General features: G+C 38.4%; 1 protein-coding gene across 1 annotated transcript in view; it reads right to left on the bottom strand.

The window, feature by feature from the left end:
• Positions 1 to 24,947, bottom strand: part of TENM3 (teneurin transmembrane protein 3) — a 326,450-nt gene that overhangs the window by 73,297 nt on the left and 228,206 nt on the right. Inside the window, 6 exon segments of the mRNA XM_010569981.1 lie at positions 6,285 to 6,470; positions 9,437 to 9,637; positions 10,971 to 11,165; positions 11,337 to 11,438; positions 11,943 to 12,153; positions 20,372 to 20,626. Coding sequence (XP_010568283.1) covers positions 6,285 to 6,470; positions 9,437 to 9,637; positions 10,971 to 11,165; positions 11,337 to 11,438; positions 11,943 to 12,153; positions 20,372 to 20,626 — 1,150 coding nt within the window.

Genomic DNA, 24,947 nt, shown 5'->3' with positions numbered 1-24,947 from the left:
TATAATTTTACTCACAATGTTGTGGTGAACTAATTGATATTTGATATAATTGGTTTTGAATCTTTGGTTGATTTTATCTGAGAATAAACTCTTTGAATGTCAAAGGTCATACCTTCATGAAGATACGATCTTATTTTTAAGATGAAATTTGTATGGAGGTATAATTCCATGAACTCAAAACTAAGGAAAAACATAAATTTAGGAATTTTGATAATTACAGAATATATTAATACAGAAGTAATTATTCTAATTTGAAGGACAAAAATTTCCTTCTGATCAAAATTTTAAAATCTCAAAAGAATCTTAAAATTTATGAAGAATTCTCGGCATGAATGCATTAAGGTACAATAAATACCTGACACATTAAAACACTAAGAAATGTAAATATTCTCAGTAATTTAAACTTTAGAGAAAAGTAAACCATGCTTGGCAACTTAGCATCAGTACTAAAATGACGGTGGTCATCCTAATACTGGTTATCCATGCTGCTCTCCCTCTAACCTGCAAATGTGGAGATCAATCAAGCCCTCAAACTGGTCCATGACTTACTCTGTCAAGCCCATACTTCAAAAATATATATATAGTGTAATGATATATACCCATATCAAGCTTTCTGTAAGCACTTCCTTTGATTAACAGGAGGAACATGTTTGCCTTGACTTGCTCTCTGATCTTATAAAGAGATAAAGTGACATTCTCCTGTAGTCATATTTGAAATCTGTATTATAAGGAGCTCTAAGCTAAACACGTGTTGAAGAGAGCAGGTGCAGACCATATAACTTAGTGGAGGAGATTACTTCTTAGCATTCCTCAACACTAGCAGTACCTCTGAGCTTCCACTGCTCATGGTCACATAGAAAACCAGCACACAAATGCCTTCATGTTTGTCCCTAGTCAGAAAACCACTTTAATCAGTCACCAGGACAGAGTCTGTACTAACAGAAACACACTTATGGGAGTGTGCTCTAGATGTTATTTATTGTTTTTTATAATTCTGAATATCTAAACCAGATGACTTTCCTGGTTTTACAGCTAAAATAGCTGAAACAAGAAATTTCTTGCTGAAGAAAATTTATTTTTGGTTTGATTGGTTTGAATATCATGTTAGTGTCTTTTCAAGCAAAGAAAAAGGTTAAAATAAATGCTTCACTGTCCCTTGTTATTTTTTTCTCAACTAAAGTTTAGGGGAAATTCTTAGAAGATAAACCAATTAGATCCCAATTCTCACTGGAATATAAACACGTTACAAGCTGTACACTTCTACAGCGGACCACGATTGGATTTGAATTTCAGTTCTGTGTACCAGGTAAAGTAGCCTCATGCAGCACTCAAAAGCAGCATGGAAGTACCACGATGCTAACTTTAGCCGTCCTGAGGGATTAAGATGAATGCTTAATGACATTAATCCACATTTAGATCACTTATGTTTAACAACATGGTTTCCACACATACATAGATAAATATTAATTTTGGACTGAAAGATAATCATTCAACACGATAACAATTAAACAGCTGTAACCTGTCTTATGTGTTAAGTAATGGTGCTGCAGGCAAGCTCCATAAACAGATGGTCTTACCCACCCATGCTTAATGTTAAAGACTTTAAAAAAGAGGTGTTGACAAATCTGAACAAGAAGGCATAGTTTTAATGCAAATTGGCCAATTTGCAATTTAGATTACTCTAAAACTAATTTGGTCTATAGAAAAAATTAAACTGCATTGTAAAACTGAGATGTTACACAGCACATGGATATAGCAGATTCCCCACCAACATAATTATTTACTAATTTTGCTCAGCTAACAGAGTTTAATGGAAAAGCAGCTGGAAAAGCATTCATATTTATGGGCTTCCTATGACAGTTACTTAATTTACTCATGGTACAAGCCAGTTATATCACAAAAAATAATAGCCTTTCTGAAATAATATCTGTTCCAATCTCACAAAACAACTACTCAGACTGGAGAGGGTCACTGAACTCATTGCAAGCCAGGACAGAAAAGAAACAAAAACATATTTTAGCACAATTGTGTTATGAAAACTTAATTACAGAGCAAATTTTCATCCAGGCTATCACCTGGGCACCAGCTGTGCATGTGCGATCTTGTATCACATTGAGATGCAGGTTGAGCTTCACAAAATAATATATGGATGTTCACCTTAGACCCATGAATGTCACTCCCAGACCAAATAAACAATTGACAGGTGATTTTCCATAGCTTTGCAGAAAACTGTTGATTTAACCTGTTCTCATTGAGAGGCAGGAAATGGTAAAACATTACAATTCTCAGGAGGGAAAAGACCGTAAGCAATTTAGATGCCTTAAATTGTTTAGTATTTGAAACATACATTGCCAGTATTTAGTTCAAACCTGTAAGATGTTAAACAATAGCAATGAATCTTGTATTTTGTTAATTCTTATTAGATTAATTTCATCACAACACTGAGCATGTAGCTATCTGCTGAACATCTTTGATATAAATCTTTGGAAGTGTGTGTGTGTGGTCAGAGAACAGGCAATGACTCACAAGTGTGGCCCACATCAGGTGCGGTACTGAAGTTGGAGCTACCCTGTGCCAGAGATGCATAATGGAACAGTGTGTATCAGCAACACACATCAGGTTTACCGCATTAGTCAAAATAATCTTGCCCACCTTACTATACACATTGCTTCAAAAAAGAAAAAAAACCCACCTGCTTTATTTAGTCTTTTCTGTTCTCTCACACAAATCAAAAGTATATAAAACATGTATGTATATTATTTCCCAATTCCATCCTCAGCCTTAGGGAAATGCTGATGCTTAACCCAGGTAAGCAGATGTCTACATTTTTTCTGAACAACAAAAAAAAGCAAACCTTTGCAATCACCTATGATTTTGCTTCTCAATGTCCTGAAGCACAGAAATAAAAAAAACCCCAACAGTTTCTGGAAGTTCAGATCAGTTAGAATTTCCTTTCACCGAATTCCCATTTGAGTATCTTGAAGAATACATAAAAATCAGCGTAACTCAAGAAGCAATCTAGGGTTTAAAAGATGTTAGAGAGGAATAAAACTAAGGACTACCTTGTTTTAATTAAGGAGACATGTTTGTTTTTTCCTTCTTTCTACCCTTTAACACGTCAACTAACAATACAAACAGTGGGCTAACTGAAAATGAGACTGGACAGATAGTCAACATCTAGAAATACATAAAAATTGTTAGTTGAGGTGCAAAACATTTTTACTATTTAAACGGCATTCATGCTTCACAAAAATACCACAATCTATTTGATCAAATGAGTTATGGATTTAGATGATTCAGTACACGTTCCAGTTAGCGCCTCTGTGATTAATGCATCCATATCTACCCCATTTTGTGCATCCAGCTAGAGATCTGATGGGCTATTCCTTTCCCAAAAAGTGAATAAAGTGCATTGCCCTTACAATTTACAGCTTCTTTGGAATATTCCTTTCCCAAACAAGTTGTAAATTTAGGCTGTTGCACTTCATGTGACTTCCAGCTAACAGCTGCAACAAACAAATACATCTGCATTTCTAAAATACTTCACACTATTGCAGCTAAATGGTTAATGACTTTTAGAAATAAGAAAGATACAATTGTTTATTTTTAGACCTATAAAGGGAGAGTGGGAGTCTTTCACAGGTGTAGCACAAATTACATAAATATTCTGCTACCAAGTTGAGAGTTTTAAGTAGCATAAAATGCCTGGGTTTCAAATGGAGGATGACAATAAAAAACTGGTTTGTATATAGAAACATTCTGATGTCCCTTGTGTTCTGAAATTTATTGCTCAGAAAGAGCTACTACCTACTCTAGGGCAGGTGAGAGAAAGGCAATTTGACTCTTCATCTGCCAAGCTGAGGCGGCAGCAATTTTTACTCCACTAAGTGGAAATACTTTTGGAAATGAGCAATAAAATGACATGGTTTCTCCTGGGCTCCTGAAGAAAACAACTCTAAGAAAAATAAATGTAACAGCAGGCTAGAGCCTGTACCTCATTACTTGTCTTGGAGGCTGAAAGGGCAATATAAACAAATCTAACTATCTTTACAGCAGCAGCCACAAAGTAAACACCCATTTAAAGAATAAACAGGTGGGAAGACAGACCTGCTAGTCCAGCGCTGAGGAAAAACTTGTTTGTGCTTAATATGTTGGAAAAATTGTTCAAGAGCAGTTCATCTGTGTATAACTACAACCCTTGAAATGCTGCCAAGGTCAGTGAGACCAACAGCAGAGCGATCTGCTGAGTAATTGCTCGTTGGCAAGTTAAAGCGGTCAAGGGAAAGGCTTTATCCTACTTCTAAAGATTTACTTTATTTTACCATTCAGAAAGCAGTTCTCTCCCCACCTCTCTACTCTCTTTGTCAGCATGTTTTCTGGAAGCTCCTCAAAAATGTTAACCCTACTGATTCTCCCTGGGATTCTGCAGATGCACCTTGGTGGATCCCTCACATGTCCGAGCAATCTCATTAGTAAACACCAAAAAAATCAATGGCAATTTCTGTAAAAAATAGTTCACAAATCAATCTTACTACTTCACACCTGACTCCCTTCTAGAAAATAAAACCTTGCGCCATCTTCCTGGTGCAATGATGTGGGTATCAGTTAATACAGCTGTAACATGCCCTCATTTTGCCTGCCCTCAAAGCTCACACCACAGTTCCCTGTGACCACCAAGTGCAGCACCACCACCACCTGCCTCTCAGTCTAGGCTGTAAGCTACCCGGGAGCACAGCTTGGGTTTTACTGTTTTCTAGATGCTCAGGCCCCAGTGATGGCTTAGCTGTGCTAACACATTCGGAGTTACAGCCCTTCCAAAACACCCATGAAAGTTAAAATTCGCCAGCCTCTTTTTAGCTTGTGGCAAAAGCAAATCATGCTATAGTCACATCCATCAGCTCTACCACTATTAGACTTACTGTCCTATCCTGTTGCTTTGGCTACATCACCTCTTTCCACTGACCCTCCTCCATTGCTCTAAGCATAAAACTAGCAGGTTTTTTTTACTTACTGGCATTTTTTTTGACTATTCGGATTATCTGGGATTTCCCCATCATTCAGTGTTACTCTTGTCTTTGTTTGACCTGTAGCTACCTCTTTCATTGACTATTCAATCCACCTTTAATTGCTCAGCCATGATGCTTCTTGCACGTGGGAGATGTGCCCTATAAACACCTGCAGAGCCACATTGTTACTCCTGTCACAGTCTTTGCTGAACTTTGTGCAATGCTCCCCACACACCTAAGTACAAGCTAGTCATCTCTTACAGTTAGACCATTGCCAATTCCTTTGTCTGTGCTCCCTACCTGTTGTCACGCAATAGTTTCTCTCTGTGGTTATGCCGAGACAAAAACTGTTTGGATAGGACCCTCCTCCTCTGTTATAGACCTGCAGTGTCTTGCATAAAGGTGGATTAGTGTGGAAGGGAATTTCTTAGCACTACAGCTATACAAAATCAATATAAAAATGATAAACATTTTGGCAACTCCTCCTCCACTTTTTCTCAGTCCCATTATTTACACGCATAATTTCTCATGCTAGTTCACTGTCAAGCCCTGTGCAGTGGAAAGGGATATCCTGCTACATATGGGACAGACTGTAAATAACTGAGTAAGAAAAGCTCTACTGATAAAGGCACAGTAATTTCCAAAGGTTTCCAGGTGCTAGAACTGACTTGATTACAGAAACATAGAAGCTGTAATAAGGATGGCTTCTTCTCAATCAGCTGTATTAAACTGCTATTACATTATTTACATGTAAGAAATTTGATATAATTCTAAAATAGAGCATTATATTGACAAGAAGATAATTTTTGGCAGCTAGATCTCATTTATTACAAGGTGGAAATGACATTTTTGTGTAGGCAAGTCACTTTTTACAGCTTCTTCTCCATAAAAGAAAAAAAAAAGAAAAACAATAGGAAGCTTCATTTCCAAAAGACATAAAGCTATCACATAGAAATAGAAAAGCACATAATCGAATAATATATTTACAGTTTAAAATAAAAGTAACCTCCCCCTCAGCAAAAGGCTGTTAAAGGGGAAAGATTGAAAAGGAAATTCTTCCACCTCCTTTTCATGGCAAACTAGGTATGAAGAACTGATGAGCCATTATATACCCATTTCCTTTCTTAAAATATCAACTCCTTTACACAGACTAACATGTACAAATATTCTGTTTGAAGAAACAAGCTTCAAAGTAATACGCTTCTTATTCAGACATGGCCAGCAGCGCCAGCTGTTTGAATTTTGCCGCGAAGACAGTGTAAAGCATAGCCAGCCTACCAATGGTACAGTGCTCTCCATTCCATCCCTGGCTACATTCACACTTCCCGTCTTTACAGGTGCCATGCTCCGCGCAGCGGGGATGGCAGGCTCTCTGGTTGCAGGCTGCACCCGTCCAGCCTTCCTCACAGCGACACGTGCCACCCATGCACACACCGTGTGTGCCACAGTCCACTGAACAGATTTCTGGATTCAAGGGGAGAGAGAGGGAGAAAAGGAGGCAGAGAGTACAGATGGGAGAGAGAGGGTATGCATTAATTAGCAGCGCTACATTTTAATTCAACATGTGAAGAATAAGAAAGGCAAAATCTTTGCAAATTAAATCAAAGGAATTTACTGTGAAAGGCATTTTCAGGGAGGACCCAACAGAATATGGAGTACAAAGTTTTACCACCATGCTAATGCTTGCTCAGTTATCTAGCAGGCTTAGCAGTGCTTAAGTATCCATAGCTCTTCTGTTAGCTCTGAGTAATTTTCAGTCATATATTTTGTGATCACACATGTCTTAAGAGTAACCTTTTGTATCTTAGATTATATAGCACTTAGACCTACTAGAACTTACATTGTACTCCTTGTGACTAAACGTAACATATACTTAGGTCACTGTGTGTTGTGAGTGAAAATATAGTATTAATGAAAGTTCATTTTAACAAGGTTTCCCCTCCCTACCCTGCTCCCTGTTTTCCTTCAAGTAAAAATGTGCCATTTCTGACACATTTTTTCATTATAAAGAATCAGCCTTAGTGAGACAAATTAGTACTATGCTGACATACTGACATATCTGTTAAATATAAAAGATGATTCTCTTTTACTTTCAGTAAATTTTTATCAGCGACAGCTATGAACAGTCTGGTTTAAATAATAGATTGTTAAAAAAAATAAATCAACATACAGCAATTTAACTTGTCATTTACATATAGTAACAGGATCTTGTAACTGATAGAATAATTGAAAAATACGTTAACAGCCAAAGGGAGTCAGAGGCCAAACAACGCATGTTAAGTCTCAGCTAATACAAGATGGTAATTTAGACTGTGAGATTTTGCATTTGCAGTTTTGATTCATTTAGTCAGACTCCAGCAAACTTTACTTCTGCTAAGCAGACAACAAAAAAACAAGAGGAGATACAATACAGCCTGAGGGACTTCTTTAGTTCCTTGGCATACAACTGGCTGTAACCATGTACTGGTTCATAGAAGTACTGTATTTAGTTTTTGTTCTCTTGTAAAAGACAACAAACAGTTTAGTAATAAAAGACTGAAATTATTTTCAACAGCAAAAGAAAGAAGCATTCAGTGCAAGAAAGGCTTCCCATTTCCCACTCAACAGCATTTTTCTTCCCCCATAGAGTATAGCCTGCTGTCTCAAAGTGCTGTGGAACATTAAACATGGTATCAAGGAGCTGTGACATCTCCCATAAGAAACAGCCCAAAACCTTTATGGAGGAAGACAGCTGTAATTACCCCCTCCCTTTTTTTTTCCTATACAGCATTTTATATCTACTTTGAATTAAATTTTTGATTAAGAGATGCGAGATGGTTTGATTAACTTTAGATTCACAAAACGTCAACGCAGCTCCAAGAAGAAAGGTTTATTTCTCTTCAATCTAATCAATTTTTCATTAGGATGAAGGTGTTTATCAGCTTTTAGCACACTAGCTTTGAGCAAGGTGCGTCAATCTTTGTAATGAATTTATTAATTACGAGTTAATTTAATTGAAGTGGAATTGAAGGGCTAATTAACGGACAAACTGCTGATGAAGATAGGGGAAAGCTCTGCTGATTTCAAACCTATAAAACCCTCTGATGGAAATAACTCATTCTTTTCTTCTTCTAGTAGCTTAACAAAATGTTTATGGGTAAGGTTTACTTTTTTAGTGTACCACTCTGAAGGTCATTTTGCATGACGTCAGCAAATAGTCTGTGCGTATTTTTACAAAGCTCTTGTGAGTTTGACATTTTTGAAATATGTGAGAAGATCAGAAATATTTTAATGACAAATAATTCCTTGAAACATAAGTAAAAGATGGAGCAGAACTGAAGCATCAAAAAACAGTGTAGAGGACACTGTGTCAAGAAATAGGGGATCCATGTTTTGCCTGAGAACTAGAAAGGGTGTCTCAGAAACAGACATTTTTAGTGCTAGAAGTGTTCAGAGAAGAATTTTTTCTTCTAAACAAATTTAACAGAAGACAACATTTTCTTCTCTCTGTCACTTTTTCTTGAATGTTTGGAACTCTGTCCTATCACTCTCATATGGATAAACCATTATGGAGTATTGCAGATCCTGGTCAAGAAGTACATTTGTTTTAAAAAGATGGTTCCTCATGAAAAAGTTATATTTATTCATAAGCTGGCATAAACCCAGCTAGCCCATGTGTTCGGTTTTCATTAACAAAATCATCTGAGTTGTTAGATGAACTGTTTTAGACAAATGTATGTCTCACAGTTAGACATGATTTCTCTTTTGATATGTGGCTACCAAACAATATTCTAAAAACTCGTATTTGTCAAAAGGCTTCTGTCATACTTTATAAATATTTAGATTCTGCTCTCTGTGATAGCACCTCCAGTCATTTTCTCCTTTTGTGTCTAAGCTCAGACTATGGTTTTAATAAGCTCAGTTTCAGACTTCAAGAAATCCCTCTGCTTCTTCACTCCTACGAACTCCTTCCACCCTGGCAGCCTGCAACCTTTCTCAAAAGCTGTTTAGGATTAATTCTTGCATATCCTTTGCCTTCGAACTTGAGTGCTGTCTGTTTTTCAAGAAAAATACCTCCAATTAGCTGGAGAGATTTTAAAAATGTGACTGTGTCTGGTTTTGCTAGTGTAGTTTTAAGTTTCTAAATAGATGTATTAGGTAAGATGATACTTAGATCCATATACAGTACAAAGAACATTCTGTACTTTCATGTGAAGTACCTGAAGTTACCAGGTGAAGGCAGCTAAAAGATACCAACAAATACATTGATTTTCAAATACTTCAAATTCATCAATTATTTTGAACTTTTGAATCAATTCACAGTTCATGTTGAAGTCAACTCAAAGATTTCCATCAGCTCAGCAGGTCAGGTCCTAACAAAATAATGTCATTAAAATGCTGCTATTCAAGATGTCACCATTTTACAAAATGCAAGTGCTTTTAACCCTTACCATTGGAACAATCTGGACCTGTCCAGTTGGGGTCGCAGGTGCAGGTACCACTCTCCTGAAGGTAGGTGCCATGGCCAGAGCACTGGTCAGAGCACATTGTCTTCAGGATTTCACAGTTGTTGCCACCCCAGCCTGGGTTGCAGTGGCACTCGCCATGGATGCACACGCCGTGGCTGGAGCAGGCTGGGTCCAAGCAATCCGCTGTGGGGAGATGAAAAAGGTCAGCTTAAGCTTGTCATTCCTAACAACAGTCATCAACCCCTAGATGCTCACGGCACTTCTGGGCTTAATCCACATTTTAAGACCTTGTGAAACAGGCAGCATTGCACTCATCTTGAAAGTAAACATTAGTAGATTGAAGCTGAGAAGTTCACCTTTGGTTCACTGCAATGAGTGAGGAAAAGGCAGAGTGGACCAAGGTATCTTCGTGCCAGCCTCCCTTCTTTGGCTACAAGGTAGATCACTCTTTATCATCACTAATTGCATAGCAGCAATTTTCTTTGTAAAAACACCTCACTTCCACATCACTTTCTAGTATTGTGAAATTTGTGTATGCGCATAACTGACATCAAGACATTTACAGGTTACCACTGAGTTAATGGAGAACCTTTCAAGGTTTGCTGATTTTTCTGAATTACGAGATTGGCTTTGGGTCTTGGACAACTGATCTCTGTTCTGCCTAATCACAGCATCACAAATGTTGGATTCCCTGTAGCACTTGGTATCAACTGACCTGATCCACCGCCACAAAGATTTGACAGCTGTATAGGACCCTCAACTTGTTTCAGAAATAAATGAGTTGCATACTGTCTATCTGTCTTAATTCACTTTCATGTGCTTTAGATGACGAGATTTAATTTAGCAATTTGACTCAATAAAATGTTACACTTGTAGGGTCAACGGTCTGAAAATTTAATTCCAGAGACTTAATTGCATTACTTTGTACGTGGAGATCAATAAAATCAATTTGATTGAGGAAGAAAATGGTGCTTTTTACTCCCTAAAAAAATAGAATGGAAAATGAACTGCATTTTGCAGTACACCAGAATTGAATATTATTATGCACATCTCTGGAATACAAAAATGACGCATCATTTTTCACTCTGATGCATTTGAATCAGCACTTTGCACAATGTGGTTGGTGAAAAAGATCACTAACAAATGCAATACATTAATGATTTATTCTATACTGTGAAAATTCAGTAAGTCTTCCTGTATTCCAACATCTATTTTTTGTGTACTTTCTTCTTAGCTGACCTTAGCCAGAAAAAATAAAATATACTGGCAAGCGAAAAGATATCACACATTAAAAATTTTCTCACTGATAACTTCAGAATAAATGAAGTATAATAATTCTGTAGAATTCAGTGATACTACTGATCCCCAAACTTGTTTTTCAGTATTCTAAAATGATTTTTAAAGAGACACCATTAGTGCCTATGATCTAGATCTAGCAAAATCAATAGAGTTGGATGTGCCATCTGGAAACCTGACCAACAACAGCAGGTGATGGGGTGAATATTTACTCATTTACCTTCTTCGCAGTTTTCTCCTTTGTATCCGGAGTTGCAGGCACAAGAGCCCATGATGCAAATGCCCCGGCCCCCACACTGGGGATCGATGCACTGAGTTGTAGGCACATCACACTCAGTGCCCTTCCAGCCACTGTAACACAGGCAGCGTCCTTTGGAGTACTGCCCGTTGCCACTACACAGCACTGGGCAGGCTGCTGTGAAATAAAACACAGCAGAAAAATTAAAACCAAGTTTTTCACCAAAAAAACCTCAGGGCTTTAGAAAGAAGAACATCTAAGAAGCAAGTCACATGCCAGTTGCTTTCCTGATGTATTTGTCTTCATGCTCGCTTAAATTGACTTGAGAAAAGCATTGGGTTGATTTACCTCTTGAACAGTCGGGGCCCAGAAACCCAGGAAAACAATGGCAGGATCCAGAAACACATTCGCCGTTACCATGACAATTTCGGGGGCATTCCACCACAGACTCTAAAGGAAAAAAAAGGAGGATAATTCACAGACGCCCACCACATGAAGTACCTATCATTTGAACTACTACTAACTGACAGTGCGCTCTCGCTCCGAGAGGAGTGTTTACATTTGGTTTGTTTGAAGAGCAGGAATAGCTGTGATTTTCTATTGCCAATGCTTCTAGTATCTTAGGACACTACATTCCAACAAAAAGGCTCAAATTATGATGGTAAAACCATATGAGCTCCATACTTAAAATCCAGCCCTGTGCCATTTAACAAATACTTCAAAACAGTGTCCTCCTTTCAAGCACTGTTTTACAAGAAGGTACACTCCTTATGCCTTAGACCAAGTAATTAAAATAGATATTCTGCATTTTGTTCTGTACGGCAGAAGAAACACTATGAATGGAAAACCTGTGAAAAAAAGTCAGATCATTTAACTATGAAAACTCATCTCTGTATTCCTAAAAAACCTGACTGGAGCCTAGCATTTGGTAACAGCTTTGAAGATTATGCTTACCTATAATTATGGTATTAAAAGACACCTGCTCTGCATTTTTCCCATCGTTATAAAAGGCCAGGTGCCAGATGCCAGAATCCAAATACTGGATAAAACCTGCCTCATGGAGACTGACAGACCTTGCCTGCCGCCCCACTCGCTCTGATTCCAGCAGGTTGCGTTGCTCCCTTGCAATCAGCCGGCTGCCATCCAGGAGCTCCACAAAGTCGTACTGTGGGGAGGAAAAGACAGGAGCTTAACAAGTCATGGAATGACCATGGCACTGCCACCTTCCCCACAACATCCTGACAATATGCTTGTATTTTGACCAAGAGTTTCCTTTTGGAGCAGGGAAGCAGGAGCTGAAACCAACCCTTGATTATTTCTTTCCCCTTGCTAAGGCTTGAAACAAAAAGGCCAACTAGTCCTCATGCATATTAGAGTAGCTTTTCCGGTGACAAGTGGCCAATGAACCTATTACATACATTGGGGGAAGAAAACATTGGTTGAAATGAATCTGCGGTCATGACTGCCACCTGAATTACAGGTGAGAGCTAACTTTCAAAGTGTGTTAAATGCATATAGGTTAATAGTAATATCCAAGACCAATAACCTACCTTGCTTTTCATTTAGTTTCAGATGAAGGATTAAATTGTTTAATCCCCCCTTCAGACATTCTGGAGTTCTGGAGGAAGGAGAGCAAGAGCCTGACTTCCTATCACAGAAGCCCAAAAAAGGAGATGGAAAGCATAAAACATTGCAACTGTTGAAAATGACAAACTGACAAAAAATATGGTACCTCAGGTCAATGGACAGTACATATTATTTTGTTAACAACCATGAGACTGTTAACACTCATCACCCAACCTAAATGATTCTACAATCAGCAGGGCTTGGAAAAATGTAGCAGCCTCTCAGCTGATACAACAAGCAAACTCAAAACACAAGGTTTTTATGCGTGTTGATCTTAACTAGCACTAATAACACCTGGAGAGCTAAATCTGCTCTGGGCCCTGCACCGATTTACGCTATCTGGGAGATGGCTCTCATGGCTTGAAAGATGTCTTCTGCATGTTTATCGTGTAAAGATCAACATGCATATTGCAAAATTAAACACGTAGGAAAACTAAAGAGCACTCTGGCTTGTGGTAGAGACTCTCCACCTTCCCTGCCACGTCTGTTCAGAGTTTCACTTTTACTCTTGTGTCCTGGTTTCAGCTGGGATATAGTTAACTGTCTTCCTAGTAGCTGGTACAGTGCTATGTTTTGAGTTCAGTATGTGAAGAATGTTGATAACACTGATGTTTTCAGTTGTTGCTCAGTAGTGTTTAGACTAGAGTCAAGGATTTTTCAGCTTCTCATGCCCAGCCAGGGCACCTGACCCAAACTGGCCAACAGTGTATTCCATACCATGTGACGTCCCATCTAGTTTACGAACTGGGGAGTGGGGTGGGGAATCGCCGCTCGGGGACTGGCTGGGTGTCGGTCGGCGGGTGGTGAGCAATTGCCCTGCGCATCATTTGTACATTTCAATCCTTTTATTACTACTGTTGTCATTTTATTAGTGTTATCATTATCATTATTAGTTTCTTCTTTTCTGTTCTATTAAATTGTTCTTATCTCAACCCAGGAGTTTTACTTCTTTTCCTGATTTTCTCCCCCATCCCACTGGATGGGGGGGGAGTGAGTGAGCGGCTGCGTGGTGCTTAGTTGCTGGCTGGGGTTAAACCACGACACTCTGACACATGTTGATTGTATGAAGTGAACTGTAACACGTAAACCTTCACTCTTCCCACATGTTTGAGATCTCTCTCAAATGGAATTACATCCAGGGCCTAGAAAAGTAAAGGCCAGTATCTGTGTGGTGGGTTGATCCTGGCTGGATGCCAGGTGCCCCCCTCAGCTAGACAAGGGAGAGAAAATACAATGAAAGGCTCATGGGTCGAGATAAGGACAGGGAGAGATCACTCACCAATTACCATCACGGGCAAAACACACTCAATTTGGGGAAAATTAACTCAATTTATTACCAATCAAATCAGAGTAGAATAATGAGTAGTAAAACCAAATCTTAAAACACCTTCCCCCCACACCTCCCTTCTTCCTGGGCACACCTTCACTCCTGGATTCTCTACCTCTCCCCACCTGACGCGGCACAGGGGCACAGGGAATGGGGGTTGCAGTCAGTTCATCACATGTCTCTGCTGCTCCTTCCTCCTCAGGGGCGATCACTCCTCACACCCCTGATTGAGCATGGGGTCCCTCCCATGGGAGACAGTCCTACACGAACTTCTCCGATGTGGGTCCTTCCCACGGTCTGCAGTTCTTCATGAACTTCTCCAGCGTGAGTCCCTTCCACAGGCTGCAGTCCTTCAGGCACAGACTGCTCCAGCGTGGGTTCTCCACGGGGTCACAAGTCCTGCCAGAAAACCTGCTCCAGTGTGGGCTTCCCATGGGGTCACAGCCTCCTTCGGGCACCCACCTGCTCTGGCATGGGGTCCTCCACAGGCTGCAGGCGGATATCTGCTCCACCGCAGACCTTCATGGGCTGCAGGGGAATCTCTGCTCTGGCACTTGGAGCATCTCCTCCCCCTCCTTCTTCACCGACCTTGGTGTCTGCAGGGCTGTTTCTCTCACATATTCTAGCTCCTCTCTCCGGCTGCAGTTGCCGTTGAGGTTTATTTTTTCCCCTTCTTAAATACGTTATGCCGGAGGTGCTATCACTGTCACTGATGGACTCGGCCTTGGCCAGCAGTGGGTCTGTCTTGGAGCTGCCTGGCATTGGCTTTATCAGACATGGGGGAAAGTTCTAGCAGCTTCTCACAGAAGCCACCCCTGTATCCCCACCGCTACCAAAACCTTGCCACACAAACCCAATACAATGTGAAACCACTGATGCACCTGAGCTAGGATAACATTGGTTACCAAGACCAGAGAATCAGTGGTTTTACACCCTGACCTGTGACCTTCAGAAAGTGCTCCCAGGACAAAAGAAAACATGACAGCCTTTGTCCCAGAACAAGGGTTTAAGTACTTATATTCTCTTCTTGAAATTCCAGGCCAAAATTCATTGCTATTGTAAGAATGTTCCGCCCCAGTAATTAAAATTATCTTCTTACCAGTCAGGATGTGAAGGCAATGTATAGTTAATATGCCTCTATCAACACCTGAGACACTTTTCCAGCTACATCTGAACCCACAGAATAGAACATAACGTGATTAGGATGTGAAGAAGCTAGTACCTCTGTACACTGACACTCTGAATGTACGTGCTGCACCACATGAAAACGAATGCAACCGTTTTGGGAGAGAACCAATGATTCAAAACCATTCAACATTCTCATTTGTCAGAGAATTAAATATTTATCTTATTTTGTGAGAGAGAGAAAAACAGTTTTAGGTTGGTTTTTTTTTTTCCTCCTGCCTGACTCAAGAACACTTCTTTCCGGTCCTATTTTTCACTAATATTTTAAAAAAGAGAAAGCTTAGGGAGTTCTGAGTTTTAACAAGTAATTTACGGCCATTAGGAGTGACCTTGTGATTTGTATACTGCAGAGAACAGTTTTTTGTAGGAGGACAATTTCAGGCGAAAACCATATTTTTGATATAGGAACAAGTGATTACACTATTTGATTGACCACAAAGAGTATACTAATGGCAGACAAGCATGGTACAACTAACAATTTTGTATTTGTAATGTAATAAGGACATATGCTGTTATCAGAACACCATTTTAGACTACATTTTAGAAGCCATACAGAAGGCAATTCACTGTTCAGTCTGTCCCCCAGCAAAAAATAATAATTGATCTTAACCCATTTAAAGGTTGGGGTTTTTTTTATATTTAGGACACAATAACAGAAACAGACTGGAAAAACAATTTTCTTCATAAGCAAAAAACATACCAATTTTATTTTCCTCCTATGAGGATAAATTAATTACCTTTATATTGAGTCTAAATGTGTGGATTTGCCCTACCTCTCCATTCAGTTTTGCTTTAAACCAAAGTCCTTTTTTTATTCTTAAAGTCTCTTTAAATAAACATATTGATTCTCTGGCTGCAATGGAAGTGACATTTTTAGAAAGTGTCACAAAGACTTTCAGGCTCGCATTGATTGGGTTTTGAATGGACAGCCACCGTCAATTATTTCTGGTTGATTTATTTATGATTCCCCAGAAAGAGAGAACTATGCATCTCAGATCGGTCTGTGACACACATATAGTGGCTGTGCTTGAGACTGATTTCAGTACCTAAAGAGAATACAGAAACACAACTAAAAATTCTATCCCAATTACAATATATCAAACCATTTTCTACATGCTGTATCCCTATTATTTTGGATTACGGGACAGGAGGAGAGTTAAATTCGCTGAATTCTGTTATTATTTTATGATGAAATGCTAAGCAACTGATAGAAATGGTTTAGATACAGTCCATCTTGTTCCAAGATGAGGGTGTAAACTAAGACTTCTTGAGATCTTTTCCAAGCTCATTTCTATTACACTTTCATTACATCCATTGCAGTGGCACGATAACTAGCACCAGAGGTTGTACAGCTATGGAAAGACAGGCTCCAGGTTCCTCTTACTTACTGTCTGGTTTTAACCAGATACAAAAAAAAGAAGTAGATAAACAGGCAAAGGGTCTGGGAGAGAAGTGGAGAACAAGGTGGCAAATGTAATATGCAGGTTTTGCATTACCGCCAGAGGTGACATGGAGAGAAGGCAGACATTCATAGAAACACCAAAGCTGTAAGGAGGGAGCTAAAGAAGATGGTGGTGTGTAGTTATGCATGTACAATATCAAAGGCATATGAGCAAAGATATTGGAGGGGGACAGCTGGTAAGAAAACTTTACAAATGCTGGCAGAGGTCAGGTAGTAATCAGTTCTCTATTATTTAACATAAGATCTGAAAATTCAAATACTGACGTTTGAGAAACAGGCAGCAGTTGCTCATTTGCATAAATTTTGTTATTAGCACTTGTCACTCTATGACTAGGAGATAAGGGCAGATAGCATTCAAGAGATGCAGACATGAAGTGATATATATGGGTGAGATCCTACTTTTCAAAGTCCTCATGAAACAATCCTAGCTTTACACATCCAGAGATGGGCTCTGAGCCAACTTTTGTCATTCTGGGATGAGATCTTGGAGCTATGTTAGACAGATCTACAGAAATATCAGTTCTCCAATTAAAAAAAAGAGCAGACATCATTAAGGTATTGTATGAAACCATTGTAGTTAAATATCTGCTATGTTCTGTGCTGTTCTGGTCTCCCCATCTCAAAAAGGCTGCAGTAAAACTGGAGAACATTCAGAAAAGGACAAGCATGGTCAAAGGATTGAAGCAGCCTTCTTACAAAGAATGATGAAGCAGACAGGAAAAAATACAGCTCATTGAGGACACTAGAGATCTATAAATCAAGGGTGGCATGGAGAAGAAATTGGTGAGGAATTCTTCACTGCCTCTTCCAGAACAATACCAACAGGGTGTCATACTAAAACTACCAGGCTGCCTCAAAGCACACTGAGGAGTATAGTGTGAGATGTGTAGTTAAGCCCTGAAACTCCTTGCTGTAAATGTCACGGATGCTAAAAGCTTCCATAGGTTCAAAGGCAACTATGCAAATTCACAGGAAAAAAGAATCTATCAAAGGTTCTCAGACTAAGCACCTTTGACTTAGGAAGTCCTTCAGCCTTAAAATGCTGGAGGCCAGGAACGTACTGCAGGAAGAATAACTACACATCTGTCATGCGGCTATGTTAATCTCTACTTATCTGCTAATGGCCACATTGTCACAGACAGAATGCTGGGCTAGATGGGCCTTTGATCAGACACAGCGTGGACATTCATGTATTTTTCTAATATGCTCCTATGGCACTTGGAGCTATACGAGTAAGCTGCCTTGTCCGATGGAAGGATGCAGCGAAGCCCAGAAATAGCTGTTAGTCTGACCCTGCTAGCTATGCCTGGCTTGCAGTTAAGAACTTTTGTCAGTGCAAGCCATAAGGGTTAGGGGAAATAAGAAAAGAATAAACAGAATTATGCTTGCAAACGTCTCAATGTTGTATTTCATTAGATGTCCTTTTGCCTAAATACCTTACTTTGTTTATATTAGCTACTTTGGTAAAACACATATTTTACCAGTACAAGTTGTGTCTTCATCAAAGTCCTGTGATTAGGACTTTGTTGCAGAAAAGCCTAAACAGTTGAGAAATACTTTACTCCATTTTCCCCCCCCCACGTGAAGGAGCACCGTCACAAAAAAACCCCCAACTACTCACTGGAACTGCATTTTTAGATTACATACATGCTTTATCTCGGGCACCTAAACCAGACATCATCGGGTTCAAGGCCATATAAACGTTCTGATAACCCCACACCCTTGGGAATCTTCAGCAGCCCTAGAAGTTCACTAGGGCACTGGTAAGTAAGCATGCCTAATTTTTCAAGGTATCAAGTGTCAGTCAAATGGTTTGTAAAAAATACTCTAATTATATAGCAGGCAAAAACAGGACAAGAGAGCTTGACCTATATCCTGGGAACAATATATCCAACATGGCACAGAAACTACAGAAGATATAGTAGCAGGATTTGCATATAATTCTTTCTGTTGTATCATACTTAAACCTGAATAAGCACTTGGGCAGTAGGAATCCAAAGGGAAAGGAGTCTGTGTAACACAGATGATGGGAAACAGATTTAGTTAACTCCTTTTCCCGAGTTTTTGGATAAAGGGCACCCCTATTTCAATCTTTTGCCAGCATAAGGAATCAAGTAAGGATCTTTTTTCATAGAGGTATCTATTTGCATAACTTCTCATACAAATGCACAGTCCAAATCAGCTTCTTCAGTTTTATTCGTTCTTGCCACACATGTATTCCCCTAGCTCCTGTTATTATTATTATCATTGAGATGTGTTTGTATTCCAAACCCCTCTTTCCAATGGCTGATAACTTTCTGAACCAATTTTCTTTCAGCTAGAATTTCTTGTGCTTGTTGTCAGCCTGAGGGTGGGTGTTCATATGTGATGGTCTGAAGAAAAGCCATTTAATTTTTATGAGGATCAAATTTTTAAATAAGTGCATTTTCTGCATTCAGTAAATTGTTTGTGTTTTAATGGAACCTAAACTAAAAAATAAAGCTAATGTAACATTCTGTGATTTTAGCTGCATGAAACTGCTTTGCTGACTCTAATTCTTCCTCTATGGTTTGTGACTGCTAAACATGTGATATAATTAGCAATATTTCTCTGTTCTAGATCTTTTAAAACTTATGCCTGAAGAAAAAACAAAATAAATTTAAATAGTGCAGAAGCATGCAAATAAAAAAAAAAAAAAAGTGGGAGCAAAATAAAGTATTTTAATTTTGCAGTTATGGATTTCCTGTTGCAACTGCTTATCAGGCATAATCAGTCAAGCTTCTTTCCAATTATACCATTAGGTTGCTATACTTAAGAGTTGTGTCCTGGGCAAATCCATACACTTAAAAAAAAAAAAAAAATCACTAAGACGTTGCATAATTCCCTAAATGGGGTAGAAGAGCATGAGCTCAACTCCCTTTTCAGGTGGAAAACTGGTTCAGAGCGAGCATTTGGACAAATATTGAGCTGAAAGAAATCTAAACTTGGAGAGTCTTAAATCTTAAAAGTAAAATCTGAACACAATTGATTCTAAAATGCCATCTCAGACAATGATTCTCCCTTTCTCCTGCCAATCAGAAGACTATTCATTCTTTTATACTTTATTTTTTCTAGAACAATGCAAAAAAGTGTTTCTTTGTTACTATGCAAAGGCATGACCATATGCAACGAAAAGTGTCATCAGAAACCTTCTGAGGGTGGAGCAGAATAAATCCTCTGAGACACTTAAGAACAAATTTTCAAGACACTAGATGTCTAGTGAAAACTGATGCTTTTACAACCCCAGTTCACTTTATCTTTGTAGACACATATTACTTATTTTTTATTTTATGTGCTTATTTAATGAGACACCAAGCTGTAAATACTGTAGCATGTGCTTGTAGAACAAACTGAAACTTCCTTAAAAAACCGTTGTCTTCTTGCTTGGAAATTTGGCTAACGTGGCCTTTGCCAGGCACTCTTGACCATAAGATGCTGTAATAGTTTGCTTAGGTTTTTAAAGATATGTCTATATACCACAGAAGATAAAAGTACCTGTAAATTCTGCATGAAACAACTCCATACCTAAAGCATCATCATTGCTCACAGCATTCAGAACAGATTCTGGCCCCCCTACTTTAGATCCCAGTACTTACAGTATTACAAATGTTTTGAACATCACATGAGATCAATAAAGTATAAAAAGTAAAAATAAAAATCAGCAAAATGGAAAGGGATGTAATCCCGAGAAAGAAAAAACATACAAAAGATACAAGCTCACAGTTTTCAATAATGTGTCCTACTTTTAATGCAAGCAGTTCTCACCTGAGTGTGTGAAGGTGGTAAGCCTTTTCGGCCATATACTCCAATCAATGCATCTTTCTGAAGGGATATATTGAATTTTAGAAATTGTGGCTGATCAATGAAGAGTTGTGATCTCCAAAAAATCCCAGGGGGAACTTCTTGTATCGCTCTTCGGCCTATATCAAGTTCTCCAGAATCTATAGTGTTGTTTTCTTGTGCAAATCCCCCTAATTTTCCTGACAGGTTAGAATAATAAGAGATCAAAAATTAGTATTCCTTTCTTGCTTTCAGTCATCCTTCATATAAACCATCAAATATTTAGAATCACCTCAGATAAAATGTTACCTGACAATCTTTCTGAATATAAGATCCCAGAGAATTCGATGATTTGGAAATAAAAAGGCAAAGATACCACAAATACCTACCAAGTAAAAATACTGTAACTTCTCTAAGCACTAGCATTATGGAAACTGTTTTAGGATCTACATTAAACTATTCATTTTTTCCCGCAAGTATTTTAACAGGGATTTTCCAGCACAAAGTCTCACACTAAAAATGTTTAAGGTAAAGGGAAATGCAGCATACAGATTTTAAGAATAATAGATACATAAACATAAGCAGTCAAGAGAACTAATACACAGTCTTTTCTACATTAAGTATCAGAGCATTTACACAATACTAACAATGTCTACAGCTCTGGTTTCCTAATTTTTGTTTTTGTGTTCCCCCCCAAAAAGGCAATGTTTCTTGCCTCATTGTGCCTATGTCCTTATGCCTTCGCTCTCCATAGCGCCTGCATCCTCTGCACTTCCTAGCCTCAGCCCCAAGCTTGTTATCACCTCCTTGTCCACACTGTCTCCTGAATAAAACGTATAATAGCATGTCAAAGTCTGGTACTTTCACTGTTTTCTATACCATGATGAATATGCATTTATCCCGCAGGCCAATTACTAGGAATAAAAACCTAGCACTGAAGGGCATTAAAAATTTGTGCCACTATCAGTTAGCCTTAGGAGGCCAGTGATGATGGCTTGGAAATGCCCAGAAGCAGCAAAGAATATGCTAACATGCAAAAGACACATGATGTCAAACGCTAACACTGAAAAACCGGACTACTGGTTGTGGCACTAAAAAAGAAGAAAATAAAGTCATAAACTTTAGATACCCCCAACAAACTTTTTGTTCAAGTGGGTAAGTCCAGGCAACAGAGACTGAATCTACACCCCAGCTCAAGTACAGAACAGTGTCATCCAATCTGCAAGGCGCCGTGCCATACTGGTGAAGCACTGTCAAACAAACGAAAGGGGTAAAAGTGTTCCAGCCCAAGCTGATGACCCTGCAAAGCACTAGGCTGGATGCTACGGACAGCACAGGTCTGTGATAGCTCTGAGATCTCCACATTGCCCCTGCTCGTACCACACAGGCACATGCTAAATCTCGTGAAGATTACAAACCTTTCTCAAAGCTCATCAGCAAATGAATTGTGGTTTAGTTGTGGTAGTGTCTTCTACCTGCCAGATTCATAGGAAACAGAACTACTAAGACTGATGCACTAAAGAAGTGGTTTGCACAAGCCGTCACCACCCAGCTTTAAAATCTGAGATGGTTTAGATGAGTTTACATCAAGTCTGTTTGAGGCCAAAGACTCAGATCTGATGTTCAGGCACTAACTCCGTGCCGTGCCACTGTTCATAGGCAGTCTTGGAAGCTGGTGCCAGGGTCAAAGCCTACTTCAATCTGATGGAATCAGCAGTGTCACATCTAGACTAAGATGCAAAGATGTGTGTAAGAACTTGCTTACTGACACATGTCAACTCTGGAGTAAGCAAGTAATGCTACATTTAAGCAGCTGGCACAGCAAGGTGAGCCTTGAGTGAAGCAATATAAAGAAAAATGGGACTGTAGTTACAATCTTACGGTCTGCTGTGTTTTTACCAATTTACACTCTTTTTTTCAACAGCTAGTCTATTATAAAGATTGAACTAAACCCATCTGAATGTGATAAGCATGTTCAAGTGATGCTAACTTGTTTGTGTGCAAGTGTTCTGAAGAACTGACAACACTCTGTTGCTGCCCTGTCTTCTATGTTCAAATTCTACATTATTCATCATTTGATGGAACAAACTGACACAACCTTTTTGCAAACATTTAGACTTTAAAAAACTAGATTAAAATCTGAAATGCCAAGTGAGGTCACAGATTGATCCTCGCCACTTTTTGTGCATCCAAGATGAACAGAGACTGCTGCTGAATTAAACAGGTACAGAAGCACTACTGAGAGGCCTTGAGTGGGGGCTTGCATCATCATCACAGCTGTGCCACAATGGTGCTGTAGTCATTGAAAATGTCTCACTTCCAGGATCATCATATTGATGATCAATGTTCTGCTGAGAAGAGACAGTGAAATACCTCATCTTGGAGAAACCATTTTTTTACACTTTTCAGGATGAGTCTGATGCTCTTCTAACTTTGGACTTAACCTTTCACAATATTCATATGTTATTCTAGAAGATGTATCTGTACTCACTATTTTGGTTCATTTAAGCATTTGTTTCTTACCAGTTCCTTCAAATTTAAGCATGTTGTGTCATATAAATTCACACACTGATGACTGGTAATTACTAAACAATAAACACTTGTTTGCAGTATTGATCTGCAGCTTCCCCTATTTCTACATTTGAAATGAAAAACAACTACCTCTTACTACTGAAAAGATGAACTAGACAGCTTGAGCAGGTGCACTTTATCAAACATTTTGACCAGCTTGCCAGGAATGCCTATTACTGGGCTTCAACACTTATCCTTAGCAGATAATGATCCTACAGACTCCCATTTTCTTTACCAAAAAAGAGGTAGTTTTACCCTGTAGCCACATGCCCCTTTAACACCATACGACCTCTCTCAAAATCGTCACTAGTTGTTTGGCCTCCTAAGAATAGGGCGTTAATTATTCTTTGTTCCCTGTTGTATCTCAATGGGCATAAGAAAAATTTTACTAGCGTCACCATTTCCTTTTTACTTTCTAAAGAGTAACAGTTCTTATACACAGCTTTAAAGCAAAATATGAAATGTCACATTTATTCACACAATTCCATAATGACATAACAGTCCAAATAAGAAACCAAATTTTAAAACACCTAGCCCCCTGGATATATTCTCTTTCACTAAACTTCTCCACCCCCAAAATTTCTTCTTTCACAGACGTTCCCCAAAAGGCAATAACACAAATACACATAAATATTTATAGGTAAATAATATTTGTATCATGATTTGTACTTCTCTTGCTAGATGTTCTGTTATTTAATTTACAAAATATATTGATTTGCTGTATCACATACTATCTAATATATATAATCATTATATGATGCATTTGTGATATGGATAATCCAATGCATTATGTAATTAATAGGTAAAATATTTGTTATACTTAGTATTTGTAAATTGTATTTCAACTGTCTGAGGTTAGGGTGGACAAAACCCTGAGCTAAACAAGTATTTAGAGCTAAACAAATATTTAAAGCAATAAACAATATTTAATTATCATACCAGAAAAATAATTCACAAATACCACTAAAATGACGTGAAGCCAAACTCCCCCTCCTTATTTGCAAACATTCTATAGATTAAAACATGAGATACTGAGTGTCTATAACACAGAATAGAAATGAATGCACAACCAAAACACAAAAATGCTCAACAATAATTGCTGTATAGTGTCACACATAATATCATTTTCCATCCTTCAAAGGCAATACTAATTAGAATATTAGGTTGCAAGGCTGGATTTACAGACAGTCAACAGCATGTTCTCCCCTTCCACTGAATAATCTTGTATTCAGATCTTTTTCTGTGAGACATCTGCTATATATCCTTCTGCAACAACTGTTTCAAGAAATGAAATAAAAATCCTCCTTAAAAACATACCTTTTTAGAAAAAAAACCCCAACATAACATCTAATTAAGAAGTTACTATACCTTTAATTAACATGAGATACTGTAAACAAAACAAAAAAGCTCAATACATATCAGTTAAAGCAAGTATAATGTATTTTAATGAGTATAATCTCAAAAAGTGCATCCGAATAAGCCAAAAGAAATGCTCCTTTTCCCATTCACTTTTTTCTTCTCTTGCATTTAAAAAAAATCTGCCATTAAGCATTTATTATTATAAGGTATTTCTGAATTGCACACAGATTTCATATGACATAAAATAAAGCCAGCAACATGTGAGATGTGACCAACTGCTAGAACAGAATGGTTAAACAAGCTCTGTTTTTTAACCTTTCTTTTCTATTGCCTAGTTATAAAAACAGATAAAGCACTGATGGCTTAATGAATTACTTTGGAGAACCTAAACTGAAATGGCCTATAAAATTCATCATATCCATAGAAAACACACATTCTTATGCCACCTTATGCAGCCCTGAATCATGCCTGTCTAGATAAGCAGGTGATATGTTGCCAGCAGTTTATTGTTCATACAGAGAGAAGCACTGGGAGAGGAAAGAAAAAAAAATCCACAAAAGAAACAAACAAAAAACCTTTGGAAAATGCTTGTTCAGAAATTCAAGCTTCACTTAACAAACTATTTGCATTT

This window comes from Haliaeetus leucocephalus, unplaced genomic scaffold, assembly GCF_000737465.1.
Source record: "Haliaeetus leucocephalus isolate CR32 unplaced genomic scaffold, Haliaeetus_leucocephalus-4.0 Scaffold284, whole genome shotgun sequence".
Taxonomy (NCBI): Eukaryota; Metazoa; Chordata; class Aves; order Accipitriformes; family Accipitridae; genus Haliaeetus; species Haliaeetus leucocephalus.
Note: the sequence above shows the minus strand (reverse complement) of the source record. Positions and strands in the feature narration are given on the sequence as shown.